The sequence below is a fragment of the Hemicordylus capensis genome, chromosome 3 (genome assembly GCF_027244095.1).
Source record: "Hemicordylus capensis ecotype Gifberg chromosome 3, rHemCap1.1.pri, whole genome shotgun sequence".
Classification (NCBI taxonomy): Eukaryota; Metazoa; Chordata; class Lepidosauria; order Squamata; family Cordylidae; genus Hemicordylus; species Hemicordylus capensis.
In genome coordinates, this window is record NC_069659.1 from 150,336,690 (window position 1) to 150,360,490 (window position 23,801).

General features: G+C 42.9%; 1 protein-coding gene across 4 annotated transcripts in view; it reads right to left on the bottom strand.

Moving 5' to 3' along the window:
* The window catches only part of FARP1 (FERM, ARH/RhoGEF and pleckstrin domain protein 1), a 268,168-nt gene that overhangs the window by 43,609 nt on the left and 200,758 nt on the right, over positions 1-23,801 (bottom strand). For all 4 annotated transcript variants that reach the window (XM_053311099.1, XM_053311101.1, XM_053311100.1 and 1 more), the window contains 4 exons: positions 22,517-22,680; positions 9,701-9,769; positions 8,437-8,512; positions 6,674-6,908 (listed from right to left, as the gene is read on the bottom strand). In XM_053311099.1, coding sequence (XP_053167074.1) covers positions 6,674-6,908; positions 8,437-8,512; positions 9,701-9,769; positions 22,517-22,680 — 544 coding nt within the window. The remainder of the gene's footprint in view (positions 1-6,673; positions 6,909-8,436; positions 8,513-9,700; positions 9,770-22,516; positions 22,681-23,801) is intronic.

Below are 23,801 nucleotides of genomic sequence, written 5' to 3' on the forward strand. Positions count from 1 at the left end.
GACTGCGTGCAACTGCACATGAGAATCTCCATATCTGTATAACAGATTGCTGGTGGAGCCAAAAGAGAGACAAGTATGAGGCATTGCTACTTGAGTAAAACAAACTCTCCAAACAGCTGAAGAACAAAGTATCTTGATATCCACAGCTATTGCCCTAATGGTTGAGGAAACTACTTCCTTACAAGGAAGTGCCATTTTAAAAAGTTAAATATGGAAATGTACTGAAACATATTTTACTTGATGGAAGATGCCTTTGTCCAAGCACTACAAAGTATACAACAGACTCAAGGGCAAACTTCCAAAAAAAAAAAAAAAAAAGTAGCCCAGTCAAAATTTGGGGTTGCCAGAATCCTGCCTCACTTCTTCAGTGCTATCTCTATACATGTTCACTTGCAAATCCCACTTTATTCAATCTGGCTTAATCTCAAGTAAGCATACACAAGATGGCTGTCAGTCTCAGCTCAGGGACAATCTCCTGCAAAGGGTCTAGCATAACTGCAGGGATGATCCTCCACTCTCTCAGCTCCAAACCTAGTAGCCAGATAGAACCACTGGGTTTGTTCTGGAGGTAGGTGGGAGAGGCACTCTTTGCCACTGCTGCATACCACCCAAATGAGCAGGCCTAACTTTCTCCTTTAAAGCCCTTGAAAAGCTGGGGGGGTGGGTATTTTGGTGTTGTAAGAAAAGGTGCTCCGAGTGACACTGCAGGCCACCATCAAAACAGCCAGTTTGCCTTCCTCTCCAGCTTGAACCTGGGGGCAGGGATGGGTATCTTCCTTGTGGGTGTACTGTTCCCCATCCCCTTCTGAATACCAAACTAGCCAGGAAGGTGGGGCTTCTCCAAAGGGGGATGGGACACCATGGGAAACAAAATGTGGAACCCTGCTCAATAGGAAAACCATGTTACTCTAAGGAAATTTGACTGACGGGCACTTTTGTATATTCAACAGGTGACGAGAGGAAAAATGAGTGAGTTGGGTTTCTTCTCTCCATGCTTCTGAGTCTCATGTGAAAGTGGAAGTGGTGCATTTTCCAGATGATAGGAAAGAATATGCATCTTCCTCCTGGGCATATGTTCCCTACCCCTCTTCACACAAGACCCAGAAGTGTGTAGTCAGAAACTACAATTCACTAACACTTCCTCTCTTGCCACTTTCACAACATATTCAAAGTGACCCTGTGATCAGAATTTGCCCTAGCATCAAAAGTAATTATTATGTGCTTTAGAAAATTTTTTTGATTTGACCCTAATTCAAAAAATATATATTACAGAAAGTAGCCTGATATAGACAAGAAGAATTGTAATTGGCAACAAGCCCTCATTTTTCATATTTACAAGTTACGAGCGGGGATTGGTTGAACTTAAGTTGATACCATTCATATTTTGTGTAGGCCACAATGCTTAATGTGATGATAAATTTAAGTTGACATGAGCATGATTTATGTGGGTGAAACAGCAAACACCAACTGTGATCAGTGGTGGGAGAAATGCATTCAGATTGTGCTGATTCTTTCTAGGATATTCTCCTGAGAGTCTATGGATGCAATACACTGTTAGCAGGAAATTAACAGCTGTTGCAAAAGATCAGCTGGATTCGAATCTAGTTATGCAGCTAAAGTCAGCTAAAGTCTCCATCATTTGTTACTTTTAAAAACACAAACAAAATACCAGTTCTCTTTTGCAAAGGAACATCACAGCCCCTTGTATTGTTTTGAAATGTTTGATCAGTTTCCATGTTAAAAAACTTGTGTATGAAAAAGCAGGTGCTTCTTGCCAAGGATGAGAACATGGATCTGCTATATGCATCATGACTGGCTACTTACATGTCCCACACATTAAAAATACCATGGTTTTTAAGACACGATGAATCTCTTTGTTAGTAAAACGTACGGCAATGTTTACCTAGATCCTAACTAGTATGTTAGAGACCCAAGAAAAAGTAGAAGGATGTAAAACAGTCAACTAGGCTTAACTGTAAATCACAGTAGAGAGTGAAGAAAGCTCTGATGATAGTATGTGTTAGGAACGGGTGGGGTGGGGGTGGGGACTATATAGCAGCATATCTGAATTAATGTAAGTTGAATGGGCAGTATTCATAAACTGGCACAAAACACACTTACCTAAAAGGATGGAGAACAAATAAGTATTAGTAGCATGGACAGGGAAATACATATATTGTACAGTAAATGTGCATAACCTCCAAGGGATGTTTGATATATTTCACATTCATGTGCTAAATGTGAACAGACCCCAAGTGGAGTAACTGGGCAATGTATGAAACACCCTGTTTATGATGTGAACTGTGCACATTGTCCCACTATCATTTGGAGACTATCTACGTTGACAGGAAAATAAGCAAAACCCTGTCCCTGCTATACATTTCTGCACATTCTCTACAATACTCAATCAATATGCACAATAGCTGGTGTTTACATATATTCCTGATTCAACCACATTAACTACAACACATGCATTTCACAGATCAATGGCCACTTCTAATCACTATAAAATTAAGCTTCCTCCCCCCCCCCAAGAATGAAATTAACTGCTATATAAACTACTCAAGAGTGCTTGGAGGTGGGGGGGAACCCCTGAAGCAACTAGTGCTTATGTAAGCCATATCACAGGGTATTGCTCTACAACACATTATTTCTTAGTAGGTCAACATTATCATCATAAAAAATCAGCATACAAACCAATAAAGGACACACTGCATACGATCTAACTACACTTCTAAAATGGGCCTCTATCTTTCCACACTTTAATTTTAAACATTCAGAAGATAAAGGCAATGGTCTGAGAAACTATTCTAAATCCATAATACAGACCACTCTCGGCACACTATTAAATAAAACCTTCCCTTTAATCTATTCAACCATGCTGCTATCTACCCACACAGGTTTTATTATTTATTGTTTTGTCTACTGTTTAAACAAATATCTGAACTGCTTTTTCTATACATTAGTATGCATTAGCATAATACAACAGAAATGAGGGGGGAAATAGACCAGATTAAGACTGGGCAGGTCAAATTCTATTTATATATGGGTCTTCAAAGGGGTGGACAGCATGTGGCAAAGGCTTTTTAACACACACACACACACACACACACACACACACACACACACACACACACACCTAATTTCTTTTGATTTTGTTAAAATCCTGAATATTCCATTATATAAAAAGTAATTTTCTAGCCCTCATGATCGCAGAAGTTAAGTTTGCTTATGCAATGACAAACATTCTGAATTTCTGATGCAGTCTTTAGTGCAAACATGTTTCTCATCCTTGGTTTACCTTGTTCAACAGACACGTGAAATACCAAAGAGAACTAGACAACTACAGAGTGGGCTCTGTCAAAATATTATCACACACAGACTTACCACATAACATGTCTTGATTCAAGGCATCAGAGAAAGGTATAAACATTGCTTATTTTTGTTCCTATAACAATCTAGCAAATCTAAAACCATTAAAATATAGAATGGCTCAACTTTATAGATATCCTGTAACTGCATCATCTGCTTTCATGTGGATAAACACATGTTTAAAATCAACTGCATTCAAAAAACCCTCCTGTGTTACATGATCTATCTGATACCATTGAATTATTTTAGATATCTCTATAAATGTACATGGAATGGTTACTCACTACTTGCCTGTCACTTATCATCCTTGCTTTCACCCTGCATTTGAGAAAACCCATAAAAATTATCTATGGAAATATTAGTTAGACTAAAAAGTGCTACTTTACTCTTTTTCTGCTCTTTTTGATTGTTTTCTATACTGTAACTACATTCTGCATCAGTTAGGCAGTTTAACAAAAATTCTGATTGGAGCATTCAGTTGCAGATATGCAACTTTCAGGGAGTACTTGATCCACCTGTATAAGTATGCAGCAACTGGTCAGGGTTGCATGCTTAGGTTGTTCTCACAACCAGACTGGGGTAGGAGGGGGGCGGGGAGGCAGGCTCCTACCTGCCTCCTCACAGACAACCGGCGGCTCTTCCTTACTCTGCTGATTGCCACCAGATAACCAGCATGGTGGCAATCGGCAGAGCTGGGGTCTGGGGAGGAGGAAGTCCTCTGGTATCCCACACTGCGGGAATTCCATGCTTCTGAGTGCTCCTAACGCCCAATTCTATGAAAGCTCTGGCTGCCAGCAGCCCAAGCTTCCACACAACTGGGCGGTGAGGGAAGAGAGTGTGTGCATGCCCTCCTATCTTACTTTTAGCTGGGGTACAAAACTGCCAGAGGTATGCCGGGATCAGGACTGATCCCAGTGGTTCTCATGATCAGCCCTACCTGTGCTAATGCTTCCTTACTTGGGTAGGGCTGGTCGTGAGAATGACCTCGTAGCCTTTTTACAAAAGCAGCAAGAATACTTAGCAACCATTGGGCAGTCAGGTAACCTAAATCCAGCATCCTGTCTGACCAGCTGATTGGTGCTATAACTTTTTCTTGAAAGGACTGGATTAGGATATAAAATGCATGTGTGGAACAACTGGCACATATGGTTCCACATCCAGCTAGGAATGTGGGTACAGAACATCCCTGCTTCTACATATGCATGCTCCTCAACTGGATCAGGGCACCTGTCTACAGCTAGCTCCATTATAGTACTACAGACAAAAGAAAACGTGCTCATAACCTTGTACCCTCTGCAGTCCTCTGGGCCTCCAGAAAATATGTCCTCAAGGGCCCCACAATCCTCAGGGACACATCTTTGGGTGGAACAGGGGGAGGGGATTGGTGAAAACAGTTGACCTTCACTCCCTAGCATGTGCAAAACTTTATTTATTATCTGTACACATGATGTTAGTCTGGAAGTCGGCCACTGATATTTAAATCAGACAATTAATACTAGCAACAATATCCTACAGAGTTCAACTGAGATTGCTTCCAAGTAAGCAAGCTTAGACGGGCAGCTTAAAATCCAAAGTGGTTCCAGCTATCCTGTCACTCACATCTTTTTTAAAGTTCAGATATGACATCTTCTCTCTTCAGCATGTCTAAATAGGTTCAGTGTTAGTTTACTGAATAAAAACCCAGCTTTTTATACTTTCAGCACATAAATAATTTGAGATATTAAAATGAACAAAATGTAGCAGTGGTTCTTGCAAAAAGGTGTCAATAAGCTTTTTTAAAGGATTCACCTAGATATGATATGAAATATCAACTTTCTTGCAGTATAAAACTTTAGCTCTAAACTTAATGAGGCACTGAAGAACAAGCTCTCCTTTGGAAGAAGAGAAAAGCACACTTGTGTACCATGATTTCAAATCATGTCAAAAAGGATTAAGACGGCTTCTTATCTCATTCAGTATCTACCCTGCACACACTTCACTAAGTAAGATATACAATTAAGAATACAGAATTTTTTCCTTCTTAATGAAAAATCTACTACAAAGGCTATTGTATCAGGAATAGTCCCGTCTTCCAAAAACCAAGCAACACCATTAGATTTTGTTGCAAACTATAATATCACTATCACCATATTAGCAAGAGCTCCCCCTAGCTTTTCAAGAGGATCATTTTGCTTTTAAAACATTGGCATGTTGTTTTATTTATACTCCCGTGAACAACCTTCTAAGACGTGGCCTCACAGGAACACTCCTCAATCTATACCTGGAAGTGCTACTCAGATTGCTCAGCAACTGAAGACATGGATACCTTCTTCCTCACTAAGGCCTAAAGACACATCCTCCACCTCCTCATCTAGTTGGAGACTGCCAAAAGAATATTTTTTCCTTGACATAGGAGATGAATTCAACACTATGGGATTCCCAAACACAAGTGGGTGGGTGAAAGGATTAACCATTTCTGAATCTGAATCACTAGATTCTGTCCCACTGCTGGTAGAACCTTCCATCATTTGGATGGTGGACATATGGTCCATCATGCCCCTAGCATACAAGGATTGCATAACTGGACTTTGCTTTGACTGCACAGTAGCCGGTGCACCATTTGCCATACTTTTGCCTTCTAAAGGAACCATTTTAACCATTCCCCCTTTATAATACCTGTCTGATCTATATTCTTGACCTGGAGTTGAAGACATCTGACTCAAAATAAATGGATCTGTTTCAGATCTGTTATGTGCATGCTGAATCATTTGCAAATGTGGCCTTTGCATGATCGGGGAACATTTGCTATAACTATGGCAGCTATATGTGTGCATATTGCCATTGTCACTCTTAGCTCTGGTATCATGTCCATTTTCAGAGATAAAGTTCTTGGAACCTGCTCTACTAAAACTCATGTGAGGGCTTGAGCCTTTGCCACCAGAAGGCAAGGGAGTAGCCAAAGGACTACGGGTATCTGGACCTCTAAACATCTCATCAACCAGAGTGCTGTGCCGTGGGATTCTGGGGCTCCCTCCAACATAGAAGGACATACTAGTAGGGCTGTCATCAGTAAAATCTTCTGTGATATGGTAGGATGCCTTTACAGAGGAGGCAGAGGAATCCCTATATCTCTTCCTATTAAGATTTTCATCTCTATAATCAATACAGGCACCACTGGTTGAATCACCCTCATAATTGTCATTTGTTTGGGAATGTGACCGGGTTATTTGCCCTCTGAGGAGATCATACTCGCTATCTACATCACTGCAGTCAATGAAAGGAATTGATGTGCTACTGCCACGAGCAGCTCGGGATGCAGGACCTGTGCTCGGTTGCTGTGTCTGAGATCTATTGTGTTGTGATCTGTCCTTTACGACATCCTCTTCCTCCTCTGTTGTTGCCATCACTGCACCATCCAGTCTCCTGCCTTCCTTTGGGCTCTTCTTTAGGGAAGGGCTTGTGCCACCATCTTCCACTAAAGCTTTTAATTCCTTTCCCCGCTGGCAGCTTTGCACCACCGGGGAGTCAGCACCATCTCCATATGTAAAACTACAGCTCTGGAAAGGAAAAAGGAAGAGGAAAAAGGGGATGAGGAAAAAAATAAAAACAGCACCATCTTAACATCAAATGTTGTACAGTCATGCTTCATGAACATCTGCTACTATCCCTGATAGCACACTAAATCAAATGAGTTTCAAGTCAAGAGAACAAGAGGCTAACATACTTCTTTGACCTTCAAAATCAACTTGCTATGTGGCACAGAGGACTCTTGTTATAAAAAATGCAAAACAAAGTCAAAAGTCCTACTTATAGATGTGGGGTTTGTCTCTGGATCATGGTCTGTCACCAGGAGTCATGAGAGCATTTAGTCTGCTCTATTATGACTATTAATCAAACAGTTCTCCTGAGCCAAAAAAAAAAAAATATTCTGAATTAAAAGGCTTTAGCCAAAATGTTTATAAAGGTCACAATCGGCCCTTTTCTTAGCAAGATGTTCTGGTTTTTTTCCACCTGCACATAAGTGGAGTCCCATCACTAACTTTTTCCCTTCTTGTAAGCTGATTCTAGGCAACAGATCAAACTGTGTTCAGAAGCAGGTAGTCTAGACCAGGGGTTCTCAACGTTAGGTCTCCAGATGTTATTGGACTTTAACTCCCATAATCCCCAACCAAAGGCCACTGGGGCAGGGGATTATGGGGGCTGAAGTCCAATAGCATCTGGGGACCCAACGCTGAGAATCCCTGGTCTAGACCACAAGTTATGAAGAAGATGGTGCTGGTCTTCTTAAAGCTTTCTGATATACCTTGTGGCTTTTTATTATGTATGTATGTATGTAACATATTTTATACCACCCAAAGCACAAGTTCTCTGGGCGGTTTACAAAACAATAAAAACAACCAATAAAAAGATTAACACATTTCAACAATAAAATTTAAAAAGTTAAAACTATTAAAACAAAATTAAAACACAATTAAAACAATATCTAATTAAAAGCCTGGGTGAACAAATGCGTCTTGACTGCCTTTTTTAAAATTGTAAGAGATGGGGAGGCTCTTGCTTCAGCAGGAAGTGTATTCCAAAGCCTACAGTTCCAAAGTTTAGAAAATAAATTTGGAGGCAGTTTCTTCTACCTTATTGGAAAGTATGATGGTATCGCTTACAAGGGTCATAATGACCAGTCCAAGTAGCTCTTTGCCTTCTATTGATCTCCATTCACTTCCCTGATGCATCCCATAGACCTTTTCTGTAAACCCTGGAGATTGGAAACTGCAGTCTGCTAATGCACATTATGTACAGCAGTGCATATCTGCATAATTTAATTAACTCATCAACGGGTAATATATGCATTTGATAGGGACACATTTTCAAAATTTTCATTTATAAAGTTTCCCTAAATGCTTACACTTTGGTCATTTGAGAGTATTTCAAACCTGAGAAAAAGATAAGACTGCTTAAAGCCACAGCATTGCTATGCATTGGCCTCTCCTCACTGTGACAGCACATAATACTGTACTAACAAGGCCCAGGCAAGACAAAAAAGGGCTATCAGAGCTATTGCTTGCAAACACATGAAATACAACTTACTTGTTTGGGCACCTCTGAATGCTGTTCTGAAGGCTTTACAGTCAGACTCCTAATAGAGTGGATCTTGCTGTGTTTCCTGGGGAGAATTTTTTTTTTTTTTTGCAAAAAGTTAAAATCCATATAATATTTCCCACACCAGCCACCATGTCTAAATTAACTGCAGACCACTGCATAGCTAATCAAGAGCTCTCACTTCAAACAGCCTTCTTGCCCAGAAACAGATTTCCTCTCTTATTGTGTATTTAAGTTTAATATGAATTACGTAAACTTCATAAAAGGAAAGGACATGGGAACTAAGAAATAATTCTAAAAGATGACTCAGACCAAAAAGTCTGTTGCTATGGTCATTCTACAGTTCAGCAAAACACTAAAACTGCCAGGACACATGTGTTTAGAAACAACTGGGCAACAGCCTGCAGGAATCCACCTTTCCATTGTCTTAACAATTCACTACTACAAGTTAGTTGTGTCAAGTTATTGTATATCTTCTGTCTGTTGTTTTCTCTTGCCTTTTTAAAACTAAGTAAAAAAAACCCACATACAGTATATTAGTACCTTCATATAGTCGTCAGTTCTCAAAGTATAGGGGCTGACACTCGAATGAAGCGCTGGTGCTTTGGACATGGTGAGATGTGTTGATGCTGTGGATGTGATTGACTAACTCAGCGGTGGCAGGGGGGATTTCAATGACATCCCCTGAAGCCCCCGCCCCGTCACCTGAAAATATGTCCCTAAGAGTCATGTAGCCCTCAGGAACGTATTTTTTGAATGACAGAAGACTTCCAGGTGAAGGTGTTGAAATTACATCCCCCACCTACCATGTGATCATCACTGCCGAGTTAGTCATTCATCTCCACAGCACTGGCACTTTGTTAGTCACTATGTTGGACAGGGTTTTTAAAATTAGGGAGTATGTGGAAAATAAAAGAGAGCATGAGAACAAGAGTGCTGCTCATTGGCAAGTGCTATTCTAAAAAAATAGCTTATCCCCTGTATGTTCATAGTCACAGCAGCAGCAATTTGAACAGGTTTCATGGGACAGGGACATAACTGGAGCAGGCCCAGCTAAGATGCTCCAATTAAAATCTTAGATTCACAGCTAAAATGCTCTAATTAAAAATCAACAAGAATTAAGCAGGAGTTATTTTACCAATTGAGAGTTATGTGAGTAATTCGGAGGCAACAGCAATATAATTAATTGTTAAGTACACATACAAAAAAATCAATCCCATTAGACCCATTATTGTTATAAAGTATCTCTGACCTTTCAAATTGTACTTTTTTGTGTCCTCCTTCTTTAACATAGTCAAGAACCTGCTTCTGTGTCCGACCACTGGGAAGGAGATAAAAACAGAGTTTAAAAATAACCAAATTACAGGGTTAGTTTGCAGCATCACTTTGACAACTATAAGGCATGATCTGTCTTGCAGGCAAGTGCTTAAAGCATTTACTTCTGGTGCAGATTTAAAAAAATAATTCATCAACATACCTGGTATAAGAGCAATCTAAATTAGATTAGACTTTTAAGGGAATAAACAATACTTGTTTCTTTCTTCTCCACAAAGTTTTGCACAACAAAACCAAATGCTTTTATGCTTTCAAGAGTTCCATCTAATTCATTACATTAAAGCAGGCATTCACCACTGGTGACTCACCAGGCTATGTATGGTGGGTCCACAAAAACAGAGGGTTGTCAAGCCAAATATACAGCTGGATTTGGCTACATATTTATATATTTGGTGCACTATAGGTTCTAGTTCTCATCAGCATTCTATCAGGAGATATAACTATATCAAAATTAATAATTATGCTATTAAAGACATCAAGTGATCTGTTTGTGAGTATCCTAAGGCAGGATACATTTAACATAGTAGAAATGTTACTGATATATAATTTAACCTATTTTGAAACAGCAAAAGCAAACCTTGGTAACTTTGAACATTGTCCAGCCTCTCTCAAAGAGCTGAGAAGCTGGGTGATACTCAAAACATTAGCAAAATCTTGTTTCTTGCCATTCAAATCCCTTGTTAAGTCAGCGGTAAACTTGAAGTACAATGCTATCTTGCACTCTGCATACAATATCCTGCGGTCACAGAATGTTGGGTGTGGATAGAAGAGCTCTGTGTTCAAATCCCCACTGAGGACTTGCCCATACCTGGGGCATTTCACACTTGACCAATGTTCTATAAAAATAGGAATACCATGTAGGAAATGTAAGTTATTCTACATGCAAAATATCATATAAGATGAACCAATGAACACATGCCTTGTTTGGACTGTAACCTGTCATTTATATGACCAGGACAGATTTCCAGGTCTATGCTTTCTTCTCTCACCCCCATGCTGATTTAAGAATGGTTGTGGATTTCTAAGAATACTGCTGTTAGAATTCTAAATTCTTACTGCTCCAGGTTAGAAAATGTCCTAGCTGGTGATATTCAGTAGCTGACATCCAGAGAAACTGAATGTGGACATACCAGGAAGATGTGTCCATAATAGGGAGAGCTTCCCATGACTGCTGAACCTGTGTGCACAGTGGCGAGTAGTGAATGTTGACAGTCCGCTCTGCTCCAGAAGTACTCTGTCAGCCAAAAAATATCCCCAAGGGCTGTGCGACATATCTTCAGGTGACAGAGGGGACTAACAGAACCATAGCAAAACACTGATATTCACCCCTGCACTCCTGATGTGGATGAAGCAGTAGTGGGAAGCTATCCACAGTGTGGACATGTCCTCCTGGGGTGTCTGCGCTCAGTTGTACTGGATGACAACCATCGTCTCTGATTTTGTTTTCTTCCCACCACCAGCAACATTCAATAGCTGAATATGCTTTACTGTGTTATGCTACAGGAACAGAAAAACAGAAATTTATTTTAATAAATAAATGGTTTTTTAAATCATGTCACTCTGCTTTACTTGCTGCTCTCTAGCAGGCTTATTTCGGGCTTGAAAATATGCTTAAGTTTTCAAAGGAGAAAAGAAATCACTACATCATTAAATGCTATTTTAATCATCTATATATTTAATTCTCTTGGGACATGCGTGCCTAAGATTTGGCGGCGGAACTCTCGCGACACGCTGCGAGAGTTCTGAAGTGAGGATTGAGGAGGAGAGGGGGAAGAAAGTGCTGGCGGTGGCCAGCCGGTGGGCGGAGGAGGGGGGAGAGAAAAGCAGCAGCGGGCCACGGGCGGGGAGAGAGAAAGGCGGAGGCGACTGGCGGGAGAGAAAGGTGGCAGCAGGAAGTGGGCGGGGGGAGAGAAAGGCGGTGGTGGGCAGTGGGCGGGGGGGGAGAGAAAGGCAGAGGTGTGCCGCAGGCGGGGGGGAGAGAAAGGCGGTGGCGGGCAGCAGCTGGGGGGAGAGAAAGGCGTCGGCGGGCAGCAGCTGGGGGGAGAGAAAGGTGGCGGCAGGCAGCAGCTGGGGGAGAGAAAGGCGGCGGCGGGCAGGGGAAGAGAAAGGTGGCGGTGGGCAGCGGGCATGGGGAGAGAAAAGTCGCGGTGGCAGGCAGACGGGGGAGAGGAAAAAAGGCAGTGGCGGGGCCCGTCTTGGCTGCTCGCTGCGACTCTGTGTGTGGGGAGGAACAGGAGGGGAGGAGGGCTGGAGAGCGCAGGGACAGAGGGAAGGGGAAGAGAGGAGAGACCGGGGAAGGAGGAAGAGGGAAGGGGAAACAGCTGGCCCCAAAACGCCACACAGATGCTCTGTGCGGGGTTGGCTAGTAATCAATATATTTTACATGGGTGTCCCTTTTGCTCCTCTGCATCAGTAATGCTTGGTGCCAATGGCAGTTGGTGCCTTCATGGCTGAGGGCGGGGCATGGAAGGCAGGGCATAATAGGTTGCAGCTGGGTCTCTCTTTCACTCTTCCTGCCCCACCACAGCTGCCTCCTTCTGTCTCTCTTCCTGGCCCAACTTCAACTTGAGCTGTGCAGGCTGGTCATTCACTGGGTTGAGTCATGCTGGGTGTTCATTCACTGGGATAAACCCACCAGATATCCAGCATGTGTGGCTCAAGTTAAAGCTGGACTGGGCTGAGAGAAGGAGAGAGAGAGAGAGAGATAGCAGGGGTGGGAAAAGAAAAAGAGAGATGCAGCTATGGCCCATTCTGCGCTCGCCTGCCCTGCCCTCCACTCCCCGGCCCTGGCTGCCACTGCTTGGGGCACATGCACCCACTGTCTCACCCTAGCTGCACTATTGCCTGTTTCACCACCTGTATTTAGTTGCAGAAGCCAGCTATTATGCTGGGCTTCCTGCTCAGGTACACACGGCAAAAAAAAAATTAAAAAATCCATATCCATTCATGACACACAATGATGTACATGTTGTTGCTTACAGGGACACAATATGTCCACATGTGAAGCAGCTTTCAAAGTTTAGTTCTTTGGATAAATAAAATAAAAAAACAGCAAAGGACTCTGTTTATGGTACTATCAAAATTTCCCCAAATATTTTTTGTTTCTTTTGCATCAAGCAATCACTTATTCGGTGGATAAGAAACTGCAGGTTACTCACCTGTAAGGTTTGTTCTTCTACTGGTCATCTTTACCCTTCTGATCTCTGCGCCTCCTCAGAGACCATGTCAGAAACTCCCAAGCTTCATCTCCTACTTTGTTTGGTGGGAACTCCGCCCCCAGACACTATATGCAGCTGCGCCTCTCCTCATCCCCTCAGTCACGGAGTCTGGCTTCAGTAGACCCAGTGGGGAAGATGGGAGGGTGTGTAAAAGGACAGATGACCACTAGAAGAACAAAACTTACAGGTGAGTAACCTGCTGTTCTTCGACCTGGTCTCTGTCTTTTACACTTCTAGGTGCATTACAAGTTGTTCTGGTGGTGGGTGTCAGTCGAAAACAGACTGCAGAATCCTGCCAAACATCATGTCTGCCAAAGATAGTATCTTTACATGCCCTTGCATCAGTAGCATAACACTGAATGAAGGAATGCAGCAAGGCCCATGTGGCAGCCTGGCAGATAGTCTCGAGAGGAACTGCACGATCAAAGGCAACTGAATCAAGGGCAACTGAAGAAGCCATCGTTCTTGTGGAATGAGCTTTGACTGTTACAGGGAGTGGTTTATGTGCTAAAGCTCAATAGTAGAGACTATCCATCTTGACAAAGATTGGGCCAAAACCTGCAGGCTTCGCCTAGGACCATAATAGAACACAAGAAGGGAGGTCGCCTTTCTCCATGCTGCAGATCTCTGAATGTAAAAGGCTGTGTCCCTCTGCACATCCAGGCGGTGCAAACTTTGCTCAGCAGGAGAGGAATGATTCTGGGAAAGGGCTGGTAATTTAATAGGCTGGGAACGATGGAAAGTTGAGACGACCTTAGGTAGGAACTGGATGTCTGGGCGAAGCACCACTTTGTCCAGATGGAACTGCAGGTAAGGAGGATCGGATCGAAGCACCTGGAGCTCGCTCAGGCCAAGCCGAGGTTATAGCAACTAAGGCGGCAACCTTCCAGGTAAGCAATTTTGGTTCGATCATGGCCAGTTCTATTGTGGCCAACCGTTTTTACCTTCTGTGGTCCTCCTTGGGCTAATGAGCTTGCCAACCAAATGATAGTGCGGATTTGTGGTCCTGGTAGAAAGACCTTCTCTTGGATGGTATTGAAAATAAGGGCTATGAACTGTAAATGTCTAACAGAGGTCAAGTAGATTTCTTGAAATTGATTTGTAGGCTGAGGGTTTCCAACGTGTCTACCGTAGCACATAGAGCAGCTAGTGTAGCTTCTGGAGAATCTGCCACTAGCACCCATTTGTTCAAAATTGGGAAAATTTGGACACCTCACTCTTGCAGAAAAACTTCAACTGGGGCCAAGCATTTTGTAAAGACCCTGGGGGCTGAGGCCAGACCAAAGGGGAATGCCTTGAATTGGTATGTATTCCTACCTGTTTTGAATCTCAAGAACCATAGATGCTGCTGACAGATTGCTAATATGTGTCAAGAAGGTCTAAGGAGAACATTCACATGCCCTGATCTAGGAGAGAGAGAATTGTTGGAATAGAGAGCATGCGAAAATGCCTATAAGTGACATATTTGTTGAGTTCCCTGAGGTCCAATATAGGCTGGAGACCGCCATCCGGCTTTGGTACTGTAAAATACCAGGAGTAGAATCTGGCAGTTTGTTCGTTGGTAACCTTCTCTAATGCATCGTTTAGGATGAAGACTGAACCTCTTCCTCCAGGATAGGAGTGGAGGGAGTTGTGATCACCTTTGATGGAGGAGGTGTCTGCCAGAATTCCAGTGCATAGCCTAAGGCATATGATGGTGAGGACCCACTGGTCTGTGGTAATCCTGCCCCAGGCTTCAGAAAAGGGGGCTAAACGCATCCCGAAAGTCCAAAGACTGGAGTCATTGCTTCTTCTGAAAGGAAGATGGCCTCTGTTACTGTGGAGCTGACTTGTTAGACTGATAAGCTGGTTTAGGTCTGGACTGGAATCTTTTGGGTCGAGAGAACCAGTCCATAGAAGATTGCTGGGAATACCGAGATGGTTGATAGGGAGCCCATCTTGATTGTTTCTGCAGCTTAGTCATGCTGGAGGAGTAGGACACGGACTTAGCAGTGTTTTGCGACTTCTGCATGTTTTACAGAGTTTCATTCCCCCCACCCAATCGAAGAGGTCTTGGCCCTCAAAGGCAGGTCTTCAAACCTTCTGCGGGCCTCATAAGTCAAGCCTGAGGATCTTAGCCAGGTGTACCTCCTGACAGCCACTGAAGTGGCCATCACCTCTGGATTACATTCCGAAGTGTCCAACTTATCCTGTGGCAAGAGATCCAAGAACGGAGCAATCTTTTCCCACAAGAAATGACTGTAGCGAGCATTATAAGCTTGATAATTTGTAATCTTCAGATGCAGTATAGATACAGTGTAGAAGCATCTCCCAAACAAGTCGAGCTTCGGCCTTCCTTATCTGCAGGGTTGGCGTTACCCTCAGCCCCTAGATTTTGCCAGGGATGTTTCTGCTGCAACTGAGTTAGGCGTGGGGTGGTTTTGTATGAAGGTTGTGTCATCACCCTGCATCTGCACCCTATAGAAGTCTTCTAGTTGGAGAGTGGGTTGTGGTAGTGTAGAAGGCTTCTTCTACCTCCAGAAGAGCCTTATTCAGAGGCAAAGAGGAAGGGACTCTAGCCTCCGTGTCAATCAGGCCGAATAACCGGTCCAAGTTCCCTTTTTGTTGAACATCAAGGTTGAAACCAAGAGCTGTGGCCATCCTGGCAACACAATCCGAATATTATCTAAGATCCTCAGAAAGCAAAACCGGTTTATTGTCTAATGAAGTTTCCTGCGAGGAGGAGACCAGGGATGCATGTTCTGAGTTAGAAGAATGGTTTTCCTCCTCCCCGTCCTCCCTGGAGGACTCCTGAGGTGTAGGATCAGGGTCCTCCAACTGAAGAGGCTGCTCGGGCAAGGGTTTTAGAGCAGGACACGATGGTTGCAGTTCAGATGCATTTAGTAATAAGAGCCTTGGTATCACAGCTGGTACCAAGGGAACAACCCTCACAGGTTTCTTAGGAAGAGAGATCTTCTCCCTTGGCTGCTTGAAATGGTTGTGCAGTGGAGAGCGAGGTCTAGCATACGGCCAAGAAGGGCTGTGGTGGAGAAAACTACAGTGATCCACATGTCTCCAGTCGTAATACTCCTCCTGGTACCGAGGTTTGTAGAGGTATCTAGGCGACTCAGAAGAGTGGTAAGCAATAAGCACCAGAAGATCTAAACAGGTTATGAGGTTCCCCTTCTCTGTGCCACCTACTATGGAAGGGGAATATAGCAGGAGAAAAAACAAACTGAATAGAGAAAAAACAAACAAAGCTTCCCTTCTACTCTCTGTCTTAAGCCTGAAGTTTCCGATGAAGTCTACTGAAGTGTGGACTATGAAAGACTGAGGGGATGAGGAGAGGTGCAGCTGTATATAGTGCCTGAGGGCGGAGTTCCCAACAAAAAAAGTAGGAGATGAAGCTTGGAAGTTTCTGACATGGTCTCTGAGCAGGCGCAGAGCCCAGAAGTGTAAAGGACAGAGACCACGTTGAAGAACCATGACTAAAATGCCATTTTAATCGTCTGCTATGAAGCTGTCTCCATAAATATCAAATGAAAGTGTTACTAAAGAATGGGGGGGGGATCTATTTCTGTTGCCATGAAATTAAAACAAAGCAATATGGCACAAAAAATGTGTGGGATAGATTTCAGTTTACTAGCCCATATGTTTGGCAGTGTTAGGAGGCAGAACAAAAGCTGCACCCGTGCAGTGAAGCTGCTGCAGAACTCAGCCAACGGCTCACCCTACAGGAGTGGGGAGCAATTTTTAATGCTCTCCTCTACTGCCAAAAAAATTTGTTGATTTTTATAAATATGTGCCTAAGGGTTGCACAGCCCTCAGGGACATTTATCTGGAAGCCAAAAAGTACTTTTAGAGGCAGGGGAGAGCAGCAAAGCTCACTCCCCACTCCCACTCCATGCAGACTTGGCTGATCTCCACAGCAGCCTCCCTGTGAGCTCTTGTTCTGCCCTCCTAAGTCTTTGGAATATGCCAACCACTACTTTGATGTCTTTAAAAAAGAGAGAGAGCATGCTAATTTCTTACTAATCTCTTCAGAATACTACAGAGTACTATGTATAGACGAAAACAATTTTATTTAGACAAACAGCTTAAAACAGTGAAAAACACTCTCAGATATGAACCTGCCCTCCTTATAAGTCAGACCAGTCACCAATATTGTGTGGCCAGGAAGTAGCTCTCTCAAGTTCTTCTTCAGGGTCTTGGGCAGAGGTTGTTAATAGACTAGCTACAGGAAATCCATTAACTGGTCATTCAAATGAACTTTCTATATACTAAGTCTGTGCTCTATCACTCAATCTCTTCAAGTTGGGGATAAAGTATCCAGCAGGCAATAAAACGGTCCCTAGATGTCAAGATACTTAAAGCAGACTTTCACTATGACACTGAATAATTTCTAGGATATTCAGTGAGAAGTGTCAAGATCAGCATAAAATGGCTACCACAAATTACATGCTTCAGAAATTGCATCCTCAGCAATCCTGAAAATAAGCATGAAAAGCTCAGTATGCAAACGAACAATCACAGGTCAAGATATACTGGAAGAAGGGAAAGCAACATATGCAGTGTTGCTGAGATAGCAAAGCAGATACAGAAGGTCAGGCACAAAAGAGGCTAGAAGTGAGGCACAGGGTTTTTAAAAATTAATTTGAATTTTTATCCTGCCTTTTACTTAGGCAGGTAGGATAATTTTTTAAAAAGCTACAGCATACAAAGTAATTTTTAAAATATACTCAACAAAGCACAGGAGTCCTGCCTCCAAATAATCACTAGGAAAGATTTAAACCCCAAACAAATTCTACTCCCCACAACCTACTCCCAGTCTAAAAGAAACCATTCCCTAAAGCTGTTCACATTTGCTCAGGCCTGAACTCAGGCAAGCCTTAAGAGGAGACAATTGCTTTTATATAACTTTACAGCAGGGAAGTAACTTGCCTTCGGAGCAAGAAGTTGCTGGTTCGAATCCACGCTGGTGTTTCCCAGACTATGGGAAACACCTATACTGGGCAGCAGTGATATAGGAAGATGCTGAAAGGCATCATCTCAGACTGTGCGGGAGGAGGCAATGGTAAACCCATCCTGTATTCTACCAAAGACAACCACAGGGCTCTGTGGTCACCAAGAGACGACACTGATCTGACAACACAACTTTACCTTTGACTTTACTATATGAAGAAGATCCTAGGGCTGGGATAGTGATTATTAATTGATCGTTCAGATATCTTCTTTAATGAGCAATACAAGTTTAAAAACATTCAAAAGTTTAAAACTTAAAAACTAAACCACAGATGTAACAAAATAGCAAACGTTTTGATGTAAGACATAATCTTCAGTGCTATACAAAGGTGGTTGAGTCTTTTTCTTAAATACATCTCCACACCATGATTCAGCTAAAGAACTGAAGGCAATCAGCCAATCCTGTGCTGCTCCCAATATCACATACAGAGGAAAAAACAATGGAAGGAAGGAAAAGAACACAAAAGCATGATGAAGTACATGCACTCAATAACCAATGAATTTCATTGCTTCCATTACCTCTTTACATTTACAGTTGGGTGCAATTGTTCTATCTATCTATCTATCTATCTATCTATCTATCTGGCTTCTCTGATTTTTTCGTTTCCTCACATCTGTCTCCACAGCCAAGGTAACTATCTTTGTATTCACTGCTCTGCCTTGATATTGTTCTTTAAGATGCACTGCCCATGGTTTTGTTCTATCTCTATGGTGTATGTCTGCCAAATGTTCCTTATATCTTTTTATCAGGGGTCAACCTGATGCACTCCAAGCATAACATTTTATATATCACCCCTTTTGTCTGTCACCTCCCCACTTTATTCTCACAAATTAGGCAGTCTTCAACTTTACATTTATTATCATACAGTCTTGATTTTACTAAGTGCTGTCTCAAGGTCAATGCAGACAAGCTGCTTGGAGCGATGCGGCCTACCACCTGTTCTCTTGACCCTTGCCCGACGTGGCTAATACTATCTGGCAGGGAGGTTGTTATAGAAGGCCTGGTAGAGATCATAAATGCTTCTCTGAGAGAGGGAAGGATGCCTCCTTGTCTAAAGGAGGCAATTATTAGACCACTTCTGAAGAAGCCTACCCTGGGTTCCTCAGAGTTGAGCAATTATAGGCCTGTCTCCAACCTTCTGTGGCTGGGCAAGGTAATTGAGAGGGTGGTAGCCTCCCAACTCCAGGCAGACTTGGATGAAACTGATTATCTAGACCCGTTTCAGACAGGCTGTGGGGCTAGCTATGGGGTGGAGATTGTCTTGGTCGGCCTGATGGATGATCTCCACCTGGGAATTGACAGAGGAAGTGTGACTCTGTTGGTCCTTTTGGACTTCTTGGTGGCTTTTGATACTATCAACAATAGTATCCTTCTGGATTGTCTGAGGGGGTTGGGGGTGGGAGGCACTGATTTGCAGTGGTTCCACTCTTATCTCTTGGGAAGATTCCAGATGGTGTCTCTCAGGGACTGTTGTTCTTCAAAAACTGAACTTTGGTATGGTGTCCTTCAGAGCTCCATATTGTCTTCGATGTTGTTTAACATCTACATGAAACCGCTGGGAGAGATCATCAGGAAATTTGGTGCTGGGTGTTATCAGTATGCCAAGGACACCCAAATCTATTTCTCCATGTCGACATCATCAGAAGGCATAACCTCCCTAAATGCATACCTGGAAGCAGTGATGGCTGGATGAGAACTAACAGACTGAGACTGAATCCAGATAAGACAGAGGTATTTATTGTGCAGGGTTGAAACTGGGAGATCATTTTGATCTGCCTGTTCTGGATGGGGTCACACTTCCCCAGAAGGAACAGGTACGCAGTCTGGGGGTGCTTCTGGACACAAAACTCTCCCTGGTGTCCCAGGTTGAGGCAGTGGCCAGAGGTGCCTTTTATCAGCTTTTGGCTGATACGCCAACTGCGTCCATTTCTTGAGATAAATGACCTCAGAACAGTAGTACATCTGCTGGTCACCTCTAGATTTGACGACTGCAATGCACTCTATGTGGGGCTGCCTTTGTACGTAGTCCGGAAACATAGTGCTGATATGTTTCCGGGCAAAATACAAAGTGCTGGTTATTACCTTTAAAGCCCTGAACGGCTTAGGTCTGAGTTATCTAAGAGAGCACCTTCTTTTACATGATTCCCACAGTTAGTCCAGAATGCAGCAGCCAGGTTGGTCTCTGGGTCATCTCGGAGAGATCATATCACTCCTATCTTAAAAGATCTACACTGGCTGCCGATAAGTCTCTGGGCAAACTACAATATCTTGGTTATAACCTATAAGCCCTAAACAGCTCGGGCCCTGGGTATTTACTGTAAGAGAACGTCTTCTTTGCTATGAACCACATTGCCCACTGAGATCATCTGGAGAGGTTTGTCTGCAGTTGCCACCGGCTCGTCTGGTGGCTACTCAGGAACGGGCCTTCTCCATTGTTGCCCCAAGGCTTTGGAACACACTTCCTGCTAAAATAAGAGCCTCCCCATCTCTTACAACTTTTAAAAGGGCAGTTAAAACGCATTTGTTCACCCAGGCTTTTAATTAGATACTGTTTTGTGTTTTACTAGTTTTAACTTTTTAAATTGTAATTGTTGAAATGCTTTAATCTTTTTATTGGCTGTTTTTATTGTCTTATAAACCACCCAGAGAAGTTTCGTTTGGGGTGGTATAAAAACATTTTAACTAACTAACTAACTAACTAACTAAATAAGTTCATTGGAGCTGTACAAATAACATTTACCTCCAAGCCATGTTTCTTAAGAATCCGCTGTGCCTCCCAGGTAAACCTTTCCGTCACATATGGGATTTTAGTACTGCATACCCTTCTCTAAATTTAGTATTAGGTTGATCGTTTTTGAGGGAGCCATTTAAGATAAAGAGATTGAGTCTGGTAGCCATTTGAGCCAGGCAGTCCTGCCTAGTTTTATTTAAGGTAAATGTTAACAATTAGTAGGGAGAGGTGTCTGAAAAGAATTGTCATTGCCATGGCGTAATGCTTAAATGGAGGGAGTCTTGCTGATGTTGCACATCAGGTGGTAGAGATTAGCATCCCCAGTCCACCTTTGGGCCTTCCCCATCTTCTGCTCCTAATGAGTATGAGCTGAATCCACTGAATGTTAGATCCCCCATTGTCCAGTTTTCCTACACCATTATGATGTCATGTTTGTAGATGTTTTGATGTCTGTGAAGGAAACGTCTCTGCAGCTGGCATGCCAGGCTGCCACATTCCAGGACAAAAGGGAAACCCTATGCTTCTCTTTTGAATGTCAAGAGCGTAATGCTGTGGGCTGGAGCCAGTATGGGAGTTCCCAGTGTAGTATCCTGGGTAGAGGTGGGGGGAGTGTGCAGGGCCATTAGATCACTGGGAATATTCATGGGGTTGGGCTCTGAAGCAGTTGTGGCTCCAACTGCATTCCAGTGGGCACACTGGGCGACTGTTGCTATTGTAAAAATGGAAGTGGTGATACGCATGCATGTTGTTGAGCTCTCAACTTGGGGGCCGCCAAACCTCTCTCTGACCATGAGGACTCCACAGAGGAAGTCGGCAGCTCCCGCATCTCGGGCAAGCAGACTGGGGTGATTAGTGCAGTGATGTCATCAAAATGGGGATAATTGGCAAACAACATTTCAGGGCCCACGATCAACAAGGCAGCATCCCTGGGGGAGTGTTTTTAATATTAACCCTGAAGGGACTCTGAGACATATGGAGGGTGGGGGGAGAATAAAACCAGCTAGTATGGACTATGTCTACTTGATTCCATCCTGCTCTTTAAAACAGAAATCACAGGGTGTAGCTCAATGTCACTTTCAACTTCTATTCCCATCTCCAAAAGGTTTTCAGCAGTTTCCCCCCACTATACTTTAATGAACGTTCATCAAGCTAATAATGACAAAATCTAAGCCTCGTGGGCATTTATACTGAACAGTAAATTAGGGACATTAGCTGACATCCTGACTAACCAAGTGTGCGGGGTAATGAGGGACTGTGGGGATGCGACTGGGGTTCCCTGAAGTCCCTCCCTCATTCCCTCTATATGCGCCCTGTTGCACAAGTGGACAAAATGGCCCTGCTCTGCCCACATTCCAGAAGAGAGGAAACACTGACCCTCAGAGTGACCTCAGAATGCTTCTAGAGCATGGGCAGAACCGGAACATTTGGCCTGCTTACACAACATGTGTGTAGAGGCACTGAGGCAATTGCGTGTGAGCCCCAGTCACATCCCCAGAGTCTTTTATAACTCACGTGTTTTGTTGGTCAGGATGTCAGCCACTATCACTTTGGATATCATTTTGGATACTAGCGTGTGTGTGCACACATGCTAGCATTCAGTACAACAGACCCATGTGATGCTTTTTGAAGTTCAGTCCTTGGCCCAGAGCTGATGGGTGATGGGATAATTAAATACAAGTTGAATAATAAACAAAACAAAAATCAGCCCTCTCTCTTCTAGTGCCTCCAGGTAAACGAACCCAGCTTCTCATGCAGTACTACAGAGAAGCAAGTATTTCTTACCTGAACCTAAAGGACGAACCTCTAGTAAAGAGAACAGGTTTAGGTTTTGGTTTGGGTTCTTCAAATAGTCTGAAGAAGGCATGGTGTTCTACACAGATCTTCCAAAAGGCCTTGCAAAAATCCCGACTGGCCATCAGGAATTCTAATGTGTCTTGGAAAGAACTCTGAAAGAGAATGGAGAAATATGTAATGCTGGGTTGAGGGGGTGGGATGCAGATTGTACATAATTGTAGCACATTACCCTTCAGACTCTCTGGCCTATGCAGATTTTCATATATGCAACCTTTCTGAACAAAACCCAACAACTTTCCATTAGACTACGAACATGGAGATTATTCATACTGGCTAGATTACTGATATGCAACAAAGTTAAGACACCTCTTCCAAAATTATTTGTTTTAGAAATCAAATAGCCATTATAAGTATGTAGTACACTGCTCTGGGCTCCTTGGAGGAATAGTGGGATATAAATGTAAAATAAAACAACAACAACAACAACAAGGTCAATATTTGCACAATATAAGTGGAAAATCAGACATCACCAAGACCTGGCAATGGCTTAAGAATGGTTACTTGAAGAAAGAAACAGAGGGTTTAATACTGGCCGCGCAAGAACAGGCACTAAGAACAAATGCAATAAGAGCAAAAGTCAAAAAATCCACCACAAACAGCAAGTGCCGCCTTTGTAAAGAAGCAGATGAAACCGTGGACCACCTAATCAGCTGTTGTAAAAAGATCTCACAGACTGACTACTAACAAAGGCATGACAAGGTAGCAGGGATGATACACTGGAACATCTGCAAAAAATACAAGCTACCTGTAGCCAAAAATTGGTATGACCATAAAATTGAAAAAGTTGAAGAAAATGAAAATGAAGATGTAAAAATATTATGGGACTTCTGACTACAAACAGACAAACATCTGCCACAGAATACACCAGATATAACTGTAGTCGAGAAGAAAGAAAAACAAGTCAAAATAATCGACATAGCAATACCAGGGGATAGCAGAATAGAAGGAAAAGAAATAGAAAAAATCACCAAATACAAAGATCTACAAATTGAAATTGAAAGGCTGTGGCAGAAGAAGACCCAAATAATCCCAGTGGTAATTGGCACCCTGGGTGCAGTTCCAAAAGACCTTGAAGAGCACCTCAGCACCATAGGGGCCACAGAAATCACCATCAGCCAGTTACAAAAAGCAGCTTTACTGGGAACAGCCTATATTCTGCGACGATATCTATAACAATTGACAATAAAATTCAGCCATCCCAGGTCCTTGGGAA